This window comes from Hyperolius riggenbachi, chromosome 2 (genome assembly GCF_040937935.1).
Source record: "Hyperolius riggenbachi isolate aHypRig1 chromosome 2, aHypRig1.pri, whole genome shotgun sequence".
Classification (NCBI taxonomy): Eukaryota; Metazoa; Chordata; class Amphibia; order Anura; family Hyperoliidae; genus Hyperolius; species Hyperolius riggenbachi.
In genome coordinates, this window is record NC_090647.1 from 463,654,905 (window position 1) to 463,675,543 (window position 20,639).

Sequence of the window (20,639 nt, forward strand, 5' to 3'; positions counted from 1 at the left end):
GATGTGGTTTGGCCATTCAAGCCCGGTGACCATTCTTTGAATGAATGCAATGTGTCTGAATGTACAAATTTGTTCCATCAAGTTATCTAGTTTGGCTGTAGCAACAAAAGAAACTGTAATAGTAGATATTTTCATTATCTGTAGACAGGGCTGTGGAGTCAGTACAAAAATCATCCAACTCCATGAAACCATCGACTCCGACTCCCGATATCCACAAATTGTTCTGACTCCTCAACTTCGACTCCACAGCCCTGTCTGTAGACTCTGCCAGACTTCATTCAAGGTTTTGCATGATGTATAACCATCCCGCAGAGCTTTTGAAAAGAGCGTAGCTTGATAAGTGGTGGAAAGTGCACAGAAGGGGGTGTGACCACTCACAAGGGACCCTACTGCTTTCTAATACACACTATGATGCCTCTCAATTCTCTCACTTTCCAGGTTTAATGCCTCCTCTATAGTGGCTTTTAATTTAAACGCCAAGCAAAATATATATATGAGAAATGACTTAACAGAACATTTTTAACTGTTCCACCAATCCTGTGGTTTAGGGAGCACTGCAGCGCAGTACAATCAGGTCTAGGCTAAAAATGGAACTGAAAACTGTTTAAAAAATAAGCGTTTCACTTACCTGGGGCTTCTGCCAGCCCCCTGCAGCCGACCTGTGCCCATGAAGCCACTCACCAATGCTCCGGTCCCATGCCGCAGCTCCCTTTCACTTCGCGCAGTTAGTGCACTGCGCCTGCGCAGCCATGCGCCTCTTCGTTCACGCTCCCGTAGCCGGGCGCTTACTGTGCTGGCGCAGTAGAGATTTTATCGTACTGTACCTGCGCAGGACGCTTCTGGCCACAGGAACGGGTAAAGGGATCTGGCAAAAAAACTCAGGAAACCAAATATTGCAAAATATACTCTATATTTCTTTTAATATTCCAAAAAGTGCAGAAATTTGTATACAAAATCTTCAATCATGGTAAAGTGCATATAATTGATAGATTTGGCAACAACATTGATTTGTTTCAGGCCAACGACCCTTCTTCAGGCCTTTATACATATAATGAACATCTGCACAATCTAAATACACAACTGCATCTCATCTGGACAAATATTAAGCCAGGATAGACCACCAACAGAAGTCTATGGAAGAGGCCGCATGGGAGCAGGACGTCCAGACCGGGATTGTGCAGATGTTCATTATATGTATAAAGACCTGAAGAAGGGTCGTTGACCCGAAACAAACCGATGTTGTTGCCTTCTGTATCAATTATATGCACTTTACCACATGCTTGAAGATTTTGTATACAAATTTCTGCACTTTTTGGAATATTAAAAGAAAAAGTATATTTTTTCAGTTTTTGGTTTCCTCTGTAACTCTGTCAAAGTTATAAACTTTCTGCTATATCCCTGAGTATATAATAGTGCTTATGGTGGTGATTGTGGTTCACCTACAGGGATTTTTCTATTTTTTACTCTCCCATGTACAATATCACAGGAACGCGTACTAGGATATGCATGGTCAGGGCGCAATGGAGGTCAACTTAGAAGTTGACCTCCATTACGGGAAAAAAAGTGAGCCGCGGCGGGGGAATGGAGGATCGGTCCAGGACTGCGAGGGTACAGGTCGGCTGCAGGGGGCTGGCAGAAGCCCCAGGTAAGTGAAACTCTTATTTTTTTTTTTACACAGTTTTGAGTTCCGCTTTAAAGAGGCATCATAGTGACATATAGTAGAATGTAGTCAATTATCCAGGATACCCCTTTTACATTTATTATCCTGGTTTCAGCATCAGAAACAACTCCTATATCTTTATATTGCTGTATATTGTTATGTAACCCCACCCTCCCAGTGATGTCACCAACATCAGGAAAAGCTTCACCCAGTAGCTTCCTCTCTCCATACAAACCCCAAACCTTATATTCTTCCTAGCTATCTTCTCACCACTATCTGAAATTGTTAGAAGTGCCCCCTGCTTACAAAACGCTAGTATCAAGACACTACGGGCTTGATTCACAAAAGAGTGCTAACTGTTAGCATGGCCGTTTTCGCGCGAATTTTCGCATTGTGCGCGATCGCGAATTTTCATGCGAAACAATAACGCTTTCGCACGCAAACGCGATTGCGCGCGAAAACGTTGTCGTTTTGCGCAAAAATTCGCGATCGCGCGCAATGTGAAAATTCGCACGAAAACGGCCGTGCTAACAGTCAGCACTCTTTTGTGAATCAAGCCCTTTGTGTTACTTGATCTGAGGAAGCGGACTGCAAACTGCGTTATCATTAAAGTGTCTGGTTTCTCTTAAAATGTATCATTTTATTTGGGCTACTCCCTTCTTATTAGAGATAAGCCAATTTTTTATCCAGTCGACATTCCCACTTCCACACATTACATTGAGGCGCTTCCTCCCTCCCAGTAAACCTGATGCCAGCCCCTTCAGCACAGGGTGCTGGTCGTGTATGTTGGTTCCTTGGAACCCTTACACCCTTTTCCTGGAGTGTGACCCACATTGTCAAAGAACAAACAACCTGAGTGAGGACGGGCTTCCATCACCAGCTGGTTGCCGGTCTCGCAATCTACCCTTGAAAGTATTCTGCACATACCGTTTCTGAGTGTCTCAAACCATTGACATAATACACCATCAGGGGCTCCTGATGTCCCTGTCTCATCATTTGTGTCCTTTGGAAGGTCCTTGGGACTCCATTGGTACCACACCCTCTATGGCAAACCAATGTTCCTTTATTTGTTTGCTTATAAAAGTACATTGAATTTTTCACTTCTGAGAAAATGGCTGATTACTATTACATTAAATATTGTATATTTTTCAGAACATGACAAAAGGAAGAGTATTTTTTTATATACAAACAGCTCTGTGTATGACCTATATGCTTTTCCCAGTGGATCGGTACGTTGGGAATATGGTTTCCACTGGCCTTACGCCCGAGAGCTCTTTTAAAAATAGTATACAGTCTGGAGATTTCATTTAAGATTTCTTTATTCAGCTCTGTCTTTGGAGAATTGCTGAGACAGTCATAGAAATTGTTTGCAATATAGCTCTGGTTTCTTGTGGCGTGGCTTCTAATAATACTTCACATGGCACGGAGTTACCTGCAAATTAATCAGATACCTGGGGCCTGGTTAAGTTGCATAAAAAAAAAAAAATGTTTTAGGTGGATAAGAGATTACCTGCTCATCCTACACAAAAAAAAAGATTCTGTTGCGGTGATTACTGCTTGAATATATAACTACCCGATGTGCAAATTAATTTGTTACATTGGCTGAAGAAATGTACCCATTTCCTGTCAGGGCAGGAAGTGAATGAATTTCTGTTAGAATGAGACACAGATAGTAATAAACAGCCAAGGGTTCTTGCATCTCTCCACCCTATACAGCCTTAAAAACAGAAATACTTATTCAAGACTTGGGCTTAAACTGTGAATTCCAGAGTGTTTTATGCCACAGAGCATTTCTTTTCTCTAGAGACTTTCAAACATTTAGAGGCAAACTGTGCACATCCTTCACTACATAATGACTGGAGTCACAGTTGGGGCCTCATGCAGACTGTACATCATACAGTAACAAAGCATGTCTTCCCACCAGGATATCAACGGTTTCATTTCCTTCTCCAGCATTTGGTACTTTTAACTTACCTTATTTTTATCTTTTGGTGGCGAGAAAGTCTTTTATTGTAATGTCATTTCCTACAAATTAGAGCGAAAAGTGTTACATTTTCTTTCGTTTAATGATGTATAGCAGATTTCCCATTCTCCTTTGTGCTTAAATCACACAAGTTTAGCTTTTGGCAATATCAGCTATTATTGTATACATTTTTGGCCATTTGGCTTGTTTAATTATGTCTACCTGGTGTTCATTGTTTTAATTGTTTTTATCATTGCATAATTAGTAAATAAAGCTCATGATTTGTATATTTACACTTTAATACTTGTGTGGTGCGGTCTTTTAGGATTCATCTTTGGTTTTTGCCTAGCTTTTGGCAATGTCTACTCCAAAGCTGCATTTTCAGCAAAAACAACAGTTAATTTGTAACCATCTTATCCATAATCCCTTCCCAGTGTACCTCTCCATGTCCCAACAGCAAACATAGGTAAGCCCCCTGCACCCCCCCCCCCCCATGTGAAAAAAAAAAACACTTTGTCCTAGCAGATGACCCCTGACATTACTTCTCCTCCAAAATCCCCCTCCCAACTAAAAGAAGCTATTCCCCCACTATGCCCTCACATATCCCCCCCCCCCCCCCCTCCCGAAACTTTACTCTGTAAGATAATACCCTTCTCTGTTCATGTAATATGATTCCCTACTTCCCAAATCACCCAAACTTCTCAAATCTTAAAGGAGAACTCTAGTGACATATAGTACAATGTATTAAATTATTAGTGACTAGTGACCTTAGCCTGTTTAAAAACAGGCTCTAGGTCTGTCACCAGCGCATGCACGCGCACCCACCCACCCACCACGCGTGCGCACACACGCCCGCCCCTCCTGGCCCCGTCCGTGCGTCATTCCCCCAGCTTAGTGTCTCTGCATCCCTGCACATGTGCGCAACAACAAAAAAACACACACGGACATGGGACGCAGAGACACTTGCCAATTATTAGGTAGGAAACCCGCTTTCACATGAATTATTCATGTCTCTAAATCAAAAACACTTGCTATATCTACAAATTGCTGTATATTGGTATGTAATCCTGTCCTCCCAGTGAAGTCACTTCCGCTCTACTCTAAAAGATAAGCAACATCATAATAACCTTTTAAAGAAAAACATTTCTTTGTTACTGCTCTGGCAGAAAGAGCAGAGCCGATCGGGTCCGCTCTACTGCGCAGGCGCGACCTGATCCGGCTCGGCTTTTTCCACTGTAGCCTGAGCTGAGAGCTGCTACTGCGCATGTGCGCAACCGCAATTGTAAATATTATTGCCACTCTGTGTTCAGGGGGCTTCCAGCACTACATCAATATGGCTGAGCAGGACAGGGGGGGGGGGGGGGGAGCCTCTTTGGGATCCAGAGGCTTCTTCCTTCCGAGGTAAGTATGCCCAGGGGAACTTTTTTTTTCAATTTGCTTTAAGTGACAAGTAGGTTTGCCACAAAGTTGAGGCCAGCAGCTAGGGATACCTGGAGGAGGAATATAATATACAAAAGTGTTGATAATTGGGGAGAGGTAAAGCCTATGATCTTAGAAGAAGCCCTGTATGTATGGAGGTTCCAATGCATATTTCCTTTTCCTGCTGCATGCATGTGTAGATGCACTACAGTATCACCAGTTAAAGAGGAACTGTAGTGAAAATGACATAGTGAATAAAATTGCAGATTTTATTCATTTATTTATAGATCATTTAGTCAGTGTTTGCCCATTGCAAAATCTTTCCTCTCCCTGATTTATACAGTATTCTGAAATTTACTACAGGTGGGGGCATCTTTAGTTGATCTGTACAGAATGTTCGTTACTGAGAGTTCTATGCACAGAGGGAGATATTGCTTGGAAAAAAAGCTGTTATTTCCCACAATGCAACGAGGTTCACAGTAAACTGTCAGGACCATGTTCATGACATCACACTGTGGGAGGGGTTTCACCACAATGTCAGCCATACAGACCCACCTGATGATCTATTTGAAAAAAGAACACAACATAATTATTTGTGTGCCTGGCACTGTACATCCACATGTCTGTCTCATTATGTCACATGTCACCTCGGATGTCGTTTAATCAGCTTTATTACCATTGTACGTTAAAATCATCCCGCATTACAAGATTTCAGCAGCAGGTTATCTACAAATGTCTGCAATTGTAGCTCTCTGCTGTGAAATATCTGGGAATCTTCAGGAGAGGGTGGCAGAAGATATAACCTACTCATGTTTAGGTTTCTTCTGTTTTGATCAATAGTTTATATCTTTGACAGAGTTATAAATTATGGTCTCTGGGCCGATCGCTTTGTCTGCTGTTTTCTTAGCAGGGTGTGATATTACAGGTGGTAGTAAAACGCACTGACAGCACAGTGTTCAGTAAGTGCTAGTATAATGTTCCTTCACTACCTCTTCTTTCACCGTGAAGATAATGACTTGCAGGGATTAATCTCTTATGTCTCTGCCTTCCTGTCTTATTTCCGCGTGGAATGACTGCTAGCTGTAACAGTAGCTGCTCATGAAATCAATACCAGGCTGTTGGGGAGAACCAGGTAGGATGGATCCAGGTTACTTGTGTTTTGGAAGAACTGACAATTATGGAGTCGTGGAAACTCTTAATCTGTTTCTATTTCTGGAATGCTGATTTAATGAGGCTGCAAAGCGGCTTAAGAGTTGTATGGTTTAGTCAATCAGCATTTACAAATGATGCAGTGTGTACCAAGGCAACCAAATGTAATATTCTGTGACAATTTAGTCCTGGTTATTAAAGTGAACCCGAACCAAGTAAAAATAAACACATGATATACCTGCAAATAAATGTTACATACTTACTGTCACGGACGGTTGCGGGGCCGCAGGCGCGTCCTGTAACCGCCCGTGAAGAAAAAGCGATCGCACTCGATTCCCTGCATCGATTGCGCTTCAGATCGATAGAATCTGGGTTGATTGTGTAGGAGGTCTGCAGTCTTTTCTCAGCAGAGAGAGAGCACCAGCCCAAATGCTGGATGGCTCTTTTGATATGCTAATGAGCCTGAGCCTAATCTGCCCCGGAGAGTCCCTGGCTTCAAGCTGTGCTGATGGCCCATCCATCAGGTATAAGGTGACAAGCACCATGGCAGAAGCAATCTAGTTGGGGGAAAAACCAGACCCGCTGGCTCCCTCCCAGCAGGGGAGGTGACACCTAGCTGGCTGCCCCAAACTTCAAAGAGCCTTTGCCTGGGAATAACCTGAGTCTCATAGCATATCCATAACTTCCCAGATCTGTCATATTTCTGGGGTTCCTGAGATGGCAGCTTCGCCAAACGTGGGGGAAGTGTAGCATGAGCCCCGGTGCTGGTTCTGAGGAAGTTTCAGAACATTCTGAGGTAAGGACTGCCAGTTAGGCAGTTTGAAAGTGCCCTGATGATACCACAGGGGTCCCACCCCTCATGTCTGGTATCAGGGCGCTGGGTAAATCGAGACAGACCTGAAAATGTTAATAAATCTGCCCTGACCTGTACGGTTCTGTGAGATAGAGCCCATATATGGGTAGATATGATTTCTAGTCCCCAGGACAAGGGGAGGGCTCATCTCATCTTCTAAGGGGGTGTGTGGCTCCCCGCCCTCACTCCCTCCTACTGAATCAGGGGCATAAGAATGGCAGAGGAGCCAAACTCAGTGTCCTCCACCCTGAAAACATCTTGAACTCATTGGTGCCAGCTTGAGGATATGCTGGCATCCACCTGGTCTGAACTCTGAACTTTGATTGAAACAAAGAACTCTAAGAACTTGAAACCGTTTTGCTTGAACTTGATGATTTTCCCGCAAAAGGACATATTTCCACAAACCATAAGTATTTTCTCCCTCTTTATTTCATACTGGCTATTACTGTCTTAATAATTGTGATTTTAATAATTGTCTGTATATATTAATTATTTATATTGCGTGAATAAACGACTTTCTCCAAGTCATTCACTGTCCGCTACCCTGCTTATCAGCACACACAGAACTGATCCCGGGTCTCTGAAGATACGCTACTGTTTGTTTGTTGTTGGCTAGACAGAATATCGTGTGTTTAACCGTTTTATTCGCAGGACTAGTCAGTTAGTGGGCTCCACGGTCCCATGGTAACCGCGGTGGTGGCAGTTTACTCTGAACCAGTGGGTGAAGTTGTAATCACCCGTATCTCACAGGCTCCCTTCTGGTTTGTCTGCATCTAACTCTTAACGGTTCCTGCGCATTGACTGCGACCAGAGTTCGCACGATCCGTGCGCTGGCACCGTTTAGAAGGCTAAGTGCGGTCAGCCACTAGGGCTCCTGTGACAGTGTTAGGCAGCGGTTGGGACCTGTGTTGTGCTGAAAGTATCTAAGATAGCGCTAGCGCTATCCAGAAACGAACTAATTCGTTGGTGTAGCTGGAAGGCAATATATTTTTTTATATATACAGAGAGACTGTGTAGCCAGTACCCCTCCCCAAAAGTTTTATTTTATTTGGCATGGAAATGTCCGGGAACTACCAGAACATGTGCCTGTCGGACCTGCAAAATCTTTGCCCAGCGAGAGGCATTGACGTCGGCCGCAGGAAACAACAGGACCTGATAGCAGACTTGTCCAGATGGGATACCCAGCAACTGCGGGAGCCGGGAGTGTCCACTGAAGTGGATACCAGCCCATATGACAATCGAGGGGGACCAGAGGCTGAAGACCCTAGGCGTACAGAGGTTGAGCATCCTGCGGGCCCTGTTGCAACAGTTACGCCAGAGACTGTCAGTATGGACCCCAATCCCAGAGTTTCTGACAGTGCTCGCCCGGAACTGGCCAGTACTGGACTGTCCATGGGTGCTGACCCGGTAATGCAGCAGGCATTACAAAAGCTGATGGAGACTGACCTGGACAAGTACCTGCAGTACATGGCGGAGCAAAAGCGAGAGGCACGAGAGGAACGGGAGCGCCAATCTGCAGAACGCAAAGCTGCTGCTGCTGCTGCTGAACGCCACGCGGAGAGGGATGCCGCTGAGCGAGAACGGGAGCGCCAACGACAGCATGAGCTAAACATGGCAAAAGTGCAACAGGCCAGCCGGAGTTCACCGCCCAGCCTCCCTGCTGAAGGAGCTGCACCACCCGCAAGTGCAAAATTTAAATTTGCTAATACTGAAAAAGACACAGACATTGACTTGTTTTTGCGGTCTTTTGAAAAAGCATGCCGTCAGTATCGTCTGTCCCAAGACCAGTGGGCCAGACATCTGACACCTTTGCTGCGCTACAAAGCGCTTGATGCCTTCGCAGAATTGCCTGCGGAGAAGGATAATGATTATGCTGCTATAAAAGACTCTATCATTACTAAGTACCAGCTGACGCCAGAAGCCTATCGCAAAAAGTTCAGGGCCTGGCAGAAAAAGTCTTCTGATTCGTACCGAGATGTGGTCAGCAGCTTGCTCACCACACTCCGCCAGTGGACTCTAGGCCTCACCAAAGGGTCTTATGATGTCCTGGAGGACTTGATAGTCCTGGAACAATTTCTGAACATTTGCCCTGCTGATGTACGACAATTTGTGTTGGAGCGCAAGCCTGCGTCAGCCACTGTCGCTGCAGACCTTGCTGAGACTTTTGCAACTACCCGGGTGGCTGATACCCGCAGAACTGTCCCATCCAGCTGGAGAGGAGGTCAGCCCAATACCTCGGCAGACCCTCCTGCCCCTGTGAGCCGTCAGCCACAGAGGCCATCCAGCACAGCTTCTGCACCCAGGCCTGCAGCGCCTGGAGAGGTCACCTGTCACTACTGTTGCCAGCCCGGACACATGAAATTCGACTGCCCGGAGCGGAGACAGACACCACCAGCACCTGGATCATCTGCATCACCTGTACCTCACCCACAGCAGAGGCAACCCGCCAGCGAACCACAGCCTGGATCATCAGATTTTGTCCTGTTTGCCCGTGGAAAGGAAATCCGCGACCGAACCGACCAGCAGCAACTTGTTAGAGTGAACGGCAAAGTCGTCACCGGATTCCGAGACACCGGAGCTGACATCACGTTAGTTCACTCACACCTTGTGCCAAAGGAGAGCATCAGCTCCAGCCGATCCCTTGCCCTTACTGGAGTAGAGGGCACCCTTTTTCACATAGCCCACGCAAGAGTGAAGCTGGATTGGGGAGTAGGAGGAATCCAAGAAAGGGTTGTTGGGGTTATGAAGGATCTCCCAGTCCCTGTGTTGCTGGGGACTGATTTGGGCAAGCTTGTGTCCTACTATGAACCTGCCACGACCGCCTTGTCGCTCACGGAAAGAGACGGACTCTCCGCCCACCCCCAGGTACTTTATACACTTGAGGGAGCACCAGGGGGTGGTGGGTTGAATTTGCCCAGTTCAAGGGTACCAGGTTCAATAGTGCCTGCTTCAAAGGCACCTGAGTTTGATTTACAGACTGTCTGTTGTGATGATGCTGTAACTGTACCTGAGTTTACTGTACAACCTGTCTGTAATGAAAAAATGTCTATACCTGTCAATGTCATTACTGCATGCAATGATGATTTGAGTAATGTCCGTCTGTGCCATTCTGACAGTGTACCTGTGCTAGCAGTACCGCGCAGCTGCACTGCTCAGAACCCGAGCTCAGAACAGGTGGAGGGGGTTCCGGCCTCCTCCCCCTCCTCTGACCGCAGGGATGAGTCCTTTCAGCCGCTGCCCTCGTGTGACATGAGCCAGTTGGCTGAAACTGACAGCGCCGTATTCTCAGCCGCACTACAAAGTGACCCAAGCCTGGAGGTGCTCAGGCAGCAGGCCGCTGAGCCCCTCGCAGACGGGGCCGCTTTCAAGGTGTACTGGGAAGGTGGGAGACTGTACAGTGAGTCTGTACAGCCCCCTACAGGTAGATCCCACGCGAATACCAAATGGCTTGTGGTCCCGAGTGCGTTCAGGGGACATGTGCTGAAATCCGCACATGGTAATCCTCTGACAGGGCACTCAGGGGTCCGCAAGACACTTGCCGGTATTCGGAAACAGTTTTATTGGCCCCGGATGAACAGGGATGTAGCAAACTACTGCAGAGCATGTGCTGTCTGTCAGGAGCTGGGAAGGTCCAGGGATTCCTGCGGGGTTCCCTTAGGTCCACAGCCACTTAGCAGGGGAACCCTGCGTGGGCTGGCTGTTGACCTAACCAACCCACTGCCCGTTGTCAGCAGTCCCGGCAGACACCACGTCCGACTGCAGTGGCGCAAACGCCCTGTCCAGAACGGTCCATGTCGGGTCAACCCTGAGGGTAGCAGACCGCGACCGGTCCAGGGGAACCGAGCCACAGGCTCCAATAGGTTTTCCCGCCGCACCAGCAACCCGAGACCCGTCAGCCAGGTTGGCCGACACGCAGCGGGCAGCCGACCCCAGAACGCCAATGGGGAACTAGATCAGATCTCGCAGGTTAGCGGCAATGACACACATCTTGCTGATGAATGTCTATCTGCCTTCTCCCCAGGGGGGGCTGTCACGGACGGTTGCGGGGCCGCAGGCGCGTCCTGCAACCGCCCGTAAAGAAAAAGCGATCGCACTCGATTCCCTGCATCGATTGCGCTTCAGATCGATAGAATCTGGGTTCATTGTGTAGGAGGTCTTTTCTCAGCAGAGAGAGAGCACCAGCCCAAATGCTGGATGGCTCTTTTGATATGCTAATGAGCCTGAGCCTAATCTGCCCCGGAGAGTCCCTGGCTTCAAGCTGTGCTGATGGCCCATCCATCAGGTATAAGGTGACAAGCACCATGGCAGAAGCAATCTAGTTGGGGGAAAAACCAGACCCGCTGGCTCCCTCCCAGCAGGGGAGGTGACACCTAGCTGGCTGCCCCAAACTTCAAAGAGCCTTTGCCTGGGAATAACCTGAGTCTCATAGCATATCCATAACTTCCCAGATCTGTCATATTTCTGGGGTTCCTGAGATGGCAGCTTCGCCAAACGTGGGGGAAGTGTAGCATGAGCCCCGGTGCTGGTTCTGAGGAAGTTTCAGAACATTCTGAGGTAAGGACTGCCAGTTAGGCAGTTTGAAAGTGCCCTGATGATACCACAGGGGTCCCACCCCTCATGTCTGGTATCAGGGCGCTGGGTAAATCGAGACAGACCTGAAAATGTTAATAAATCTGCCCTGACCTGTACGGTTCTGTGAGATAGAGCCCATATATGGGTAGATATGATTTCTAGTCCCCAGGACAAGGGGAGGGCTCATCTTCTAAGGGGGTGTGTGGCTCCCCGCCCTCACTCCCTCCTACTGAATCAGGGGCATAAGAATGGCAGAGGAGCCAAACTCAGTGTCCTCCACCCTGAAAACATCTTGAACTCATCGGTGCCAGCTTGAGGATATGCTGGCATCCACCTGGTCTGAACTCTGAACTTTGATTGAAACAAAGAACTCTAAGAACTTGAAACCGTTTTGCTTGAACTTGATGATTTTCCCGCAAAAGGACATATTTCCACAAACCATAAGTATTTTCTCCCTCTTTATTTCATACTAGCTATTACTGTCTTAATAATTGTGATTTTAATAATTGTCTGTATATATTAATTATTTATATTGCGTGAATAAACGACTTTCTCCAAGTCATTCACTGTCCGCTACCCTGCTTATCAGCACACACAGAACTGATCCCGGGTCTCTGAAGATACGCTACTGTTTGTTTGTTGTTGGCTAGACAGAATATCGTGTGTTTAACCGTTTTATTCGCAGGACTAGTCAGTTAGTGGGCTCCACGGTCCCATGGTAACCGCGGTGGTGGCAGTTTACTCTGAACCAGTGGGTGAAGTTGTAATCACCCGTATCTCACAGGCTCCCTTCTGGTTTGTCTGCATCTAACTCTTAACGGTTCCTGCGCATTGACTGCGACCAGAGTTCGCACGATCCGTGCGCTGGCACCGTTTAGAAGGCTAAGTGCGGTCAGCCACTAGGGCTCCTGTGACACTTACGTCAACATCAGTTCCTCTCAGACGCTCACCATTTTCTTTTTACTATTCCTTCCATTTCTGACAAGATTTTGTCAGAACTGAAATATATCAGTTGCACTGAGTTATATATCAGTTGCTGTCAGTTATAACTTAAAGGACAACTGATGATCAAGGTAATGTCCATGTTTCCCTATGGCTCAAGTGGGCGATATTACAGTTGAACAGTGTGCTCGCCAGGAAGCTGTTATGGGGTAATGGCCATTTTTAAAATGGAGGACGGAGAATTCCATTGATCACGGTGAACAAACAGAATGCAGGAGAGGAGAAAGAGATTGAGGGGTAGACTACACAGGAGAAACGTATGTCCTGTGTATGTTTATTTTGACTTTTCATTTTCAGTTCAGGTTTGCTTTAAAGCTGGGTTGTACTAGACGTTCTTAGTCATCCAGCAAACTAAGCCTGGAATTATCTAAAATAATGTTTTATTTTGAATTTGGATCTTGCCATAGGATTTGGATCTTGAGTCATAGCTGACCATAGCAAGGAGTGATAAACGGTTTTAGTGAAATAGGAGTTATACAGTTCTAATCATAAACATGCACCTACAGTGAGAATGTATTGTAAGAAACCTAAGACTGCTTGGATTTATTCTACAAATAAATAGCTTGCGGTCACAGTTGGCATTTTACAGGCTAATTAGCAGTTCCTTCTATGATCTGCTATAATTCAGGCATGGGTTGTAAACTTTTGCAACTTAACTGCAAACATGGTTTAATAAACCCAGACCAGGTTTGCATGATCTCTTGCATTCTCTCCTGGTTTTGGCTGGATAGTGTACTGGTTAAGTGCTCTGCCTCTTACACTGGAGACCAGGAGACCTTGGGCAAGACTCTCTAACACTGCTACTGCCTATAGAGCACGTCCTAGTGGCTACAGTTCTGGTGCTTTGAGTATGCCAGGAGAAAAGCGCAATATAAATGTTATTTGTCTTGTCCGTTTTGCAGTATTCTTGCTACAAGGTGGCTGAGTTTTCCTTGTTGACCCTAGCACTGGTGGTGAGCTTAGGCTCTCCTAGTCTGCACAATCTAAGTAGTCACTGTTTAACACCAGGGCATCTGACAAGGTTTGATTGGCTGTTACCCCTAGAGGGCTGCAGACTACTTTGCTGCCAGTGGCTATCAGGCTAAAGCCTGTGGAATCGCCCCACTGGAGATTAAGAGAGCAGGTGAGCCTACAGTTGAGATACTGGTGGCACTGGATAAGGCCAAGCAGACTTTGGTAGAAGCAATAGATAAGCTGTGGTTGGTGCAGCCAGGGCAAAGTCTGTATTCCGGCTGAGGACGGTTATGGCAGCAGGAGCAGTTGAAAAAGTTGCGGGCAAATATGGGCGCAATTGTTATTTATCAATATATGTGGGTGCAATTGTTATTTATCAATATATGTGGACGAAATTGTTATTTATCGATATATGTGGGCATAATTGTTTATCCTAATATAGAAAGCCGTTACGCTATTTAGAGGGCGGCTGCAATTAAATTGAAATTTATGGTATTTTTGGTAGCGGGGATCAGGGGTTGTTCAGGTTCTGCACCAATAGGGGGGTCTTAGGGTTAGGCACCACCAGGGGTGACTCAGGGTTAGGCACCACCAGGGGGGTCTTAGGGTTAGGCACCACCAGGGGGGTCTTAGGGTTAGGCACCACCAGGGGGGTCTTAGGGTTAGGCACCACCAGGAGAGGGTTCTGTGTGAGAGTTGGGAGCGGTTAAGTTCAACATTATCTGTAAATTTACCAATAATTTAATACCGCAATTAAATCGCTATTTACCTTTTTTTTTTTTATCAATTTTGTTATTTAATGTTGCACTTAAATTGTATTTACTGATATTGCTAGTAATATCATTATTTAACATCGTGCCTAAATTAGCTTGCAACATTTTTAATTGTATGCTGAGCAAGGCAAAGTAAATATTCAGGTTCATGGGGGAAACTAAAGTGGCATGATGAGGTAGAAATGTGTATATACAGTGTCTAGCACACGTATGTTGTATTGCTTTTCTTCTTTCTCTGCCTAAAAAAAAAAGTTAATATTCAGCCATGCAACTGACAGTTTTTCTTCATTCGGGACCCAGATAAACTATAGCCTCCCTCAATTATAAATAATCACATCCATTAAATACTTTCCTGGCAGAGAACAGAGGTTCTGGGAGCAGTGGATAGATAAAAAGGTCAACAGTTCATATATTTCAGCACTCTGAGACAGGGGACAGACTGTTTCATTGAGCTGAGGCAAAACAAATCATTTTTTTTTTTTTTTTTTTTTAAGTTTTTTAAAGATAATCTAAAACTCTAGGGTATCTAAAAGTCATTTTTAGGAGTAGTAGGATAGATACAATTGTTTATTCCATCAGTTTATTTTCACTTTAAGGACCGTACTGGTGACAGACAAAGGCATGGTGACCTCTATTCACAAATCATGAACTCTGAAAAAGCGACCTGGTCATAGGTCGCAAAACGTGTTAGGCTATTGATATTATGACCAACATGTATTAAGGATGTATTTTTTTGCTGTATCACTTAAATGACTATTGGCATTACTAGTAAAAGTTATGTTTTATGCATAAGGTTACTAGGCCGGGAAACCCTCTATATATACTATATTTTGTTTGTTTTTGATTTTGTACTGATTTACAAGATACCATACTTACAGCTGGTGGTACGATCATTCATTTACAGTCTAAGGACCTCTTTGTCTGCATAGGCTAACATTCATCATCAGATTTTATATACTGCTATAGCCAGCTTTAAGTATCAAGCTATGTGCAGCTGGCCTGACATAATAAGCACTGTTCTATAGTTTTCTCATCTTTTATTTACAAAAAAAGTTGTCTCTCCAAATCAGTTTCATTCTTTTTCTTTCATTTCACAGATTATTTATGCACCCCAGAAGAAAACATTTACAAGATAGATTTTACCAGATTTAAAATCCGGGACATGGAGTCTGGAACAGTTTTATTTGAAATCACAAAGCCGCCAGCATCTGGTGAGTGATGCTACTAATGAAAGGATAATTAGTGTTTTTTTTATGGAAAGAAATGTTTAGGGCTTGAGCACATTTTCACGTTACTGAGTGGATTTCAGCAGTATGTATCCGTGTGCAATATGCAGGGCCGGAACGAGGTTCAACCAGCACTAGAGGTGAAGATCCAAAAGTGTGCTCCCCGGACTGTGCCCCCCTCCGTATAGGTACTGTAGCTCCCTCCCAAGTATAATAGCCAGTTGTGCCCCCATACCGTATTAGGCAGCCTCCCCTCCACAGTATAATAGCCAGATGTGCCTCTCTGCAGTAATAATAGCCAGATTTGCCCCCTAATCCTCCGTCCATCCCCAGTATAATAGCCAGATGTGCCCCATAATCTCCCTCCCCAGTATAGTAGCTAGATGTGCCCCATAATCCCCTCTCCCGAGAATAGTCGCCAGATGTGCCCCCAATCCCCCCTCCATCCCCAGTATAGTAGCCAGATGTGCCCAATAATCCAACAAGGAAGAAAGCTGGCACATCCAAAATCAATATTGGTTCCATGTAAAATTATCTCCAATGTTTCGGAGCCGTGTAGGACCCCTTTATCAAGGCGGTATTTGCTCTGAGGCAAAGATCTGTCTGCTGCTGTGCAAGGTATTGCTGCTGCTGCGGACCCCAGATGGATACACATCGCTGACAGCGAGTGTTAAGAGGAGCCAGACTCCCAACTTCCTATGCAGAATCTTTTGCGTAGCAGCAGACAGATCTTTGCCTCAGAGCAAATATCGCCTTGATAAAGGGGTCCTACGCGGCTCTGAAACGTCGGCCATAATTTTACATGGAACCACTAAAGATTGATTTTGGATGTGCCAGCTTTCTTCCTTGTTGAATAATGCATAGAGGGTGTCATTCCTTTTTTCAGCTGTTGCACTCCCCCTTAAAGACTATGGGTTTGATCCATTAATGAGTGCGAGACAATACTACCAATGTGGTGCCCAATAATCCCCCTGCCTAGTATAGTAGCCAGATGTGCCCCATAGTCCCCTTTCCCCAGTATAGTAGCCAGATGTGCCCCCTAATACCTCCTCCCTCCCTAGTATAATAGCCAGATGTACCACCTAATCCCCCCTTACTATGCAGTATTGCAGCCAGATGTGCCCCTTAATCCCCCCACCCTCCTGAGTATTGCAGCCAAATGTGCCCCCTATTTCCCCCCCCCCCCCCCCCCCACACACACACACACACACTATTACGTTGCCCAGGAAGCACACACTGCACTTCCTGCTTTTCAGGTGGAGCACTAGAGCCCAAACTGAGAAGCAGGAAGTACAGAGAGGCGGCGGTGCAGAGAAGAATTCCTTATGAATGATTATCCGTAGACAGGTAGATGTCTTACAAACAGTACACAATTCAACCATTGACATCCACAGCTATCAATTCATGAGCTAGCTACCCTAGTAAACCTCTGAACTTGCTGATAACTACAGCCAGTCTCCTCATCTGCAGCTATGAGGGCTTGGATCTTCTTAACCTATGTACACATGCAATTGTTCATTACCATTTACATATTGTATATAGAGTGTGGTATCCTATTGAAAACCCTTTTTACAGCAAACATTCAATTTCACATTAGTCACTGTCCCTTGTGGAAATTAATAGTAAGGTTATCTGGATACTACCTACCTGTTTACAAAAGGTTTCAAACACATGCTAGATGAAGGCTGGTGAGGTCTGCCTTTGCTGAGAATCTAGCATATGTAGAACAGACCTGATCTGTTTCTGAGAGATCTGGATTGCCAGGCTAGCACAGGCCGAGGCCATGGTTCTCCTTACTCTTCCCACACCATCATGATTAGAGCTAAATACAAATGTACATGTAGCATTTTTTTTGCGATTTCAGAGCGATCGCGATTAGAATGTATTTCAATCGCAAAGCGCAATTGCTCAAAAATCACAAAAACGTCCATTGAAAAATACACGATTATCGCATAAAATACGGTGCGGCAAAACAGTAACAATAATCGATAGTGTTTTGTGATTGTGTGAGTGGGACCTTAGATACTTACCACAGTACTGGCAAGCCTCTGGATAGTCCAGAGGCATCCCGAATCCTTTCCCAGCTCACTGTTTCAGAGCTAAGCTCTTCTAAACATAATCAACTAAATGAGTCAAATATGCTTCTTCTGTGCAGGAGCACAAGCATGAATATGTGCTTCCACACTGGGCATGTGTGAGTACGGTCTGCTCATGCCCAGTAGAACGAATAAGCTGCTTTGTTTTACTGGGCATGCTCAGACCGTACTTGCATGAACGGGCCCTTGCTACTGCAAAGGGGCTCCTTAGTAAGCCAAATAGAACAGTGCTTGACCAAATGAAGTCACAATTGCTTACAATATCATGCTCCATGTCTGGCTAAATTATAACCAAATGCTTCTAAATGTATGGCTTCCATCTTGCAACATCATAATCCTCTACACTGCTGTGCAAAACTTCAGGACAGCATATTGCACAAGGCTCATCCACGTCATAGAGACAGAGTACGGCATGTACGTCACTCAGCCAGGCAGTGTGGAATCTACCAAGAAGTCCTTGGGGATCTATGGTTAGATCACGATCTACGTAGTGGGCACCCCTGGTGTACATGGTTACCTGTGCTTGCTGTACACCTGCGTTAAATAATGGGAAGATTGGATTCATTTCAGGCCATGTCCCTCCCTGTGAGGGAGTTATAGCTATTTATAACCTAATCCCAAAGGCTAATGCTGCCTGGCAGTTGTATTTACCCAGTCGCTGGTGTCATGGTAGTAAACAGACTCTGTACAACTCATAGAACTGTATACAGCTAAAAGTAAAGTGTACCTGTCAAGGAAAAAAAAATGTATGCTGCATATGTAAAGTGTAATTTTTAACATAAAATGGAACAAAGAAAACTTGATTGTACTGCTCAAACAGGTAACTAGAATGTTTGCTTTTCTAACTAACCCAAGAAAATACAGTCATTTAAATGTTTGTGATTTGTCTTGCCTCTAAGTGGTTTATTTATAATCCCAAATCAGATCCCCACTTTCTTATACACGAATACTCTCCCAGTGAGATGTGTGTACGTGATGCTGCACAACGTGATTCCACACCCAGTCCCCCACACTGTGACTGCTCACCAGATTAACTTCTCAACGACCGCGTCACGCCGATGCGCATAAACACGGTGGCAACCCCAGGAGGACCGCCTAACGTCAATTGGTGTCAAGTTCTGGGACAGGGTTTTGCAGGAGATCCATCTCTGCTTGAATGACGATCTCCACTAGAAGACCGGTAGACGGCAAAACCGCCATCTATTTACTGTGTACAGCTCTGCGATCCACGGGAGCGTTGTACTGGGGACAGCGATGAGAGTGTCAGGAGCGATCCTCTGTCATAGGCTGATGCACATGACAGCCGATCGCTGTGATTGGCTGGCAGGGGAGGAAGGGAGGACTGCGGGAGTGTCAGGAGCGAAAAAAAATAGCAATATTTATTAAGAAAAAAAAATTAAAATCTTTTGGTGGGCAGAAAAGGGGGGGGGGGGGGTTGGAAATCACTTGTGTGCTGAGAAGTACGGCCCTGCTGCGAGGCTTTAAAGCTGCAGTGGCCTAATGTGTGAAAAATAGCCCGGTCACTAGGCGGCAGTGGTGCTCAAATACCCCTTTTTAAAATTCGAGTTTGGTCGAATTCGAATAGTAAATTATTCGAGGTCAGTCGAATATTCGAGTCGAATAATTTTTACTATTCGATTCGACCTCGGACTTCGAGCTGACTATTCGAGTCGGTATTCGAGCTCATTATTCGAGCTGACTATTCGAATTGGCCTTAAATAGCTTCCAACACTTGTTTTGAGGGTGAATGATGCAAGAAACGTCTTTTTTCCAAGTAACAACAGCAAGTGATTATGTGGGGATGTTCCTTTAAAAAAAAAAGGTGGAAAGAGAAGTTGTGTCCAGAATTTTGTTCAGTACTGTATATACTTCTTCTTCTTCTTCTTTATCTTCTATATCTTCTTCTTCTATATCTTCTTCTTCTTCTTCTATATTGTCTTCTTCTTTTTCTTCTTCTTCATCTTCTTCTTCTTCATCTTCTAATCTTCATCTTCTTCTTCTTCTTCATCGTCTTCATCTTCTTCTTCATCTTCTTCTTCATCTTCTTCTTCTTCATCTTCTTCATCTTCTTCTTCTTCTTCTTCTTTATCTTCTTCTTCTTCTTCATCTTCTTCTTCATCTTCTTCTTCATCTTCTTCTTCTTCATCTTCTTCTTCTTCATCTTCTTCTTCATCTTCTTCATCTTCATCTTCTTCATCTTCTTCTTCATCATCTTCTTCTTCATCATCTTCTTCTTCATCATCTTCTTCTTCATCATCTTCTGCTTCTTCATCTTCTGCTTCTTCATCTTCTTTTTCTTCATCTTCTTCATCTTCTTCTTCTTCATCTTCTTCATCTTCTTCATCTTCATCTTCATCTTCTTCTTCTCCTTCTCCTTTTTCTATATCGTCTTCTTCTTCTTCACTTATTTCTCTTTCCATTTTTTTTTAAAGAAATGCAGCTATTTTTGAGCGTAACAAATAGCTGGTGGGCGCACGCATGTTGGAAGCGCCATTGTATGTGCTCCCTGGCAGTGGAAACACACAGACAGCAGGAGGTAAATTCAGCAGCAGGAGAAGGAGGATGAGTGTGTGGCAGCAGGCAGTCAATGAGGCAGGCAGCGTGACATAATAGCCCTGGTACCTAGCGGTGATACCAGGGCTGTAAATAAACACAACAGGAGGTCCCAGACAGCGGTCGTGCAGCCCACATCGTGTCCAATACACAACTGGGACAACACAGTTTTCAACCCGGGCACCTCAGAAAAATTAAACCTTTTTTTTTTTTTAATGGTTTTTTGGTTTTGGTTTTACAACCAATTACACAGATATAGCTATTATTTGACGTAATAGCTGGTGGCAGAGTGGCAGCAGAAGGTAATTCTGTGTACCCTGGCAGTGGGAAACACAGACAGACAGCAGCAGCAGGAGGAGGAATGGAGGAGTAATTATGTGAGCAGCTATTGTTTGACGTAATAGCTGGTGGCATAGTGG

At 45.1% G+C, this 20,639-nt stretch overlaps 1 protein-coding gene across 1 annotated transcript in view; it reads left to right on the forward strand.

Annotated features, from left to right (window-relative positions):
• UNC119 (unc-119 lipid binding chaperone) overlaps window positions 1-20,639 on the forward strand; it is a 106,493-nt gene that overhangs the window by 60,729 nt on the left and 25,125 nt on the right. The window contains exon 2 of the mRNA XM_068270162.1: window positions 15,443-15,556. Within this exon, the coding sequence (XP_068126263.1) occupies window positions 15,443-15,556 (114 nt within the window). The remainder of the gene's footprint in view (window positions 1-15,442; window positions 15,557-20,639) is intronic.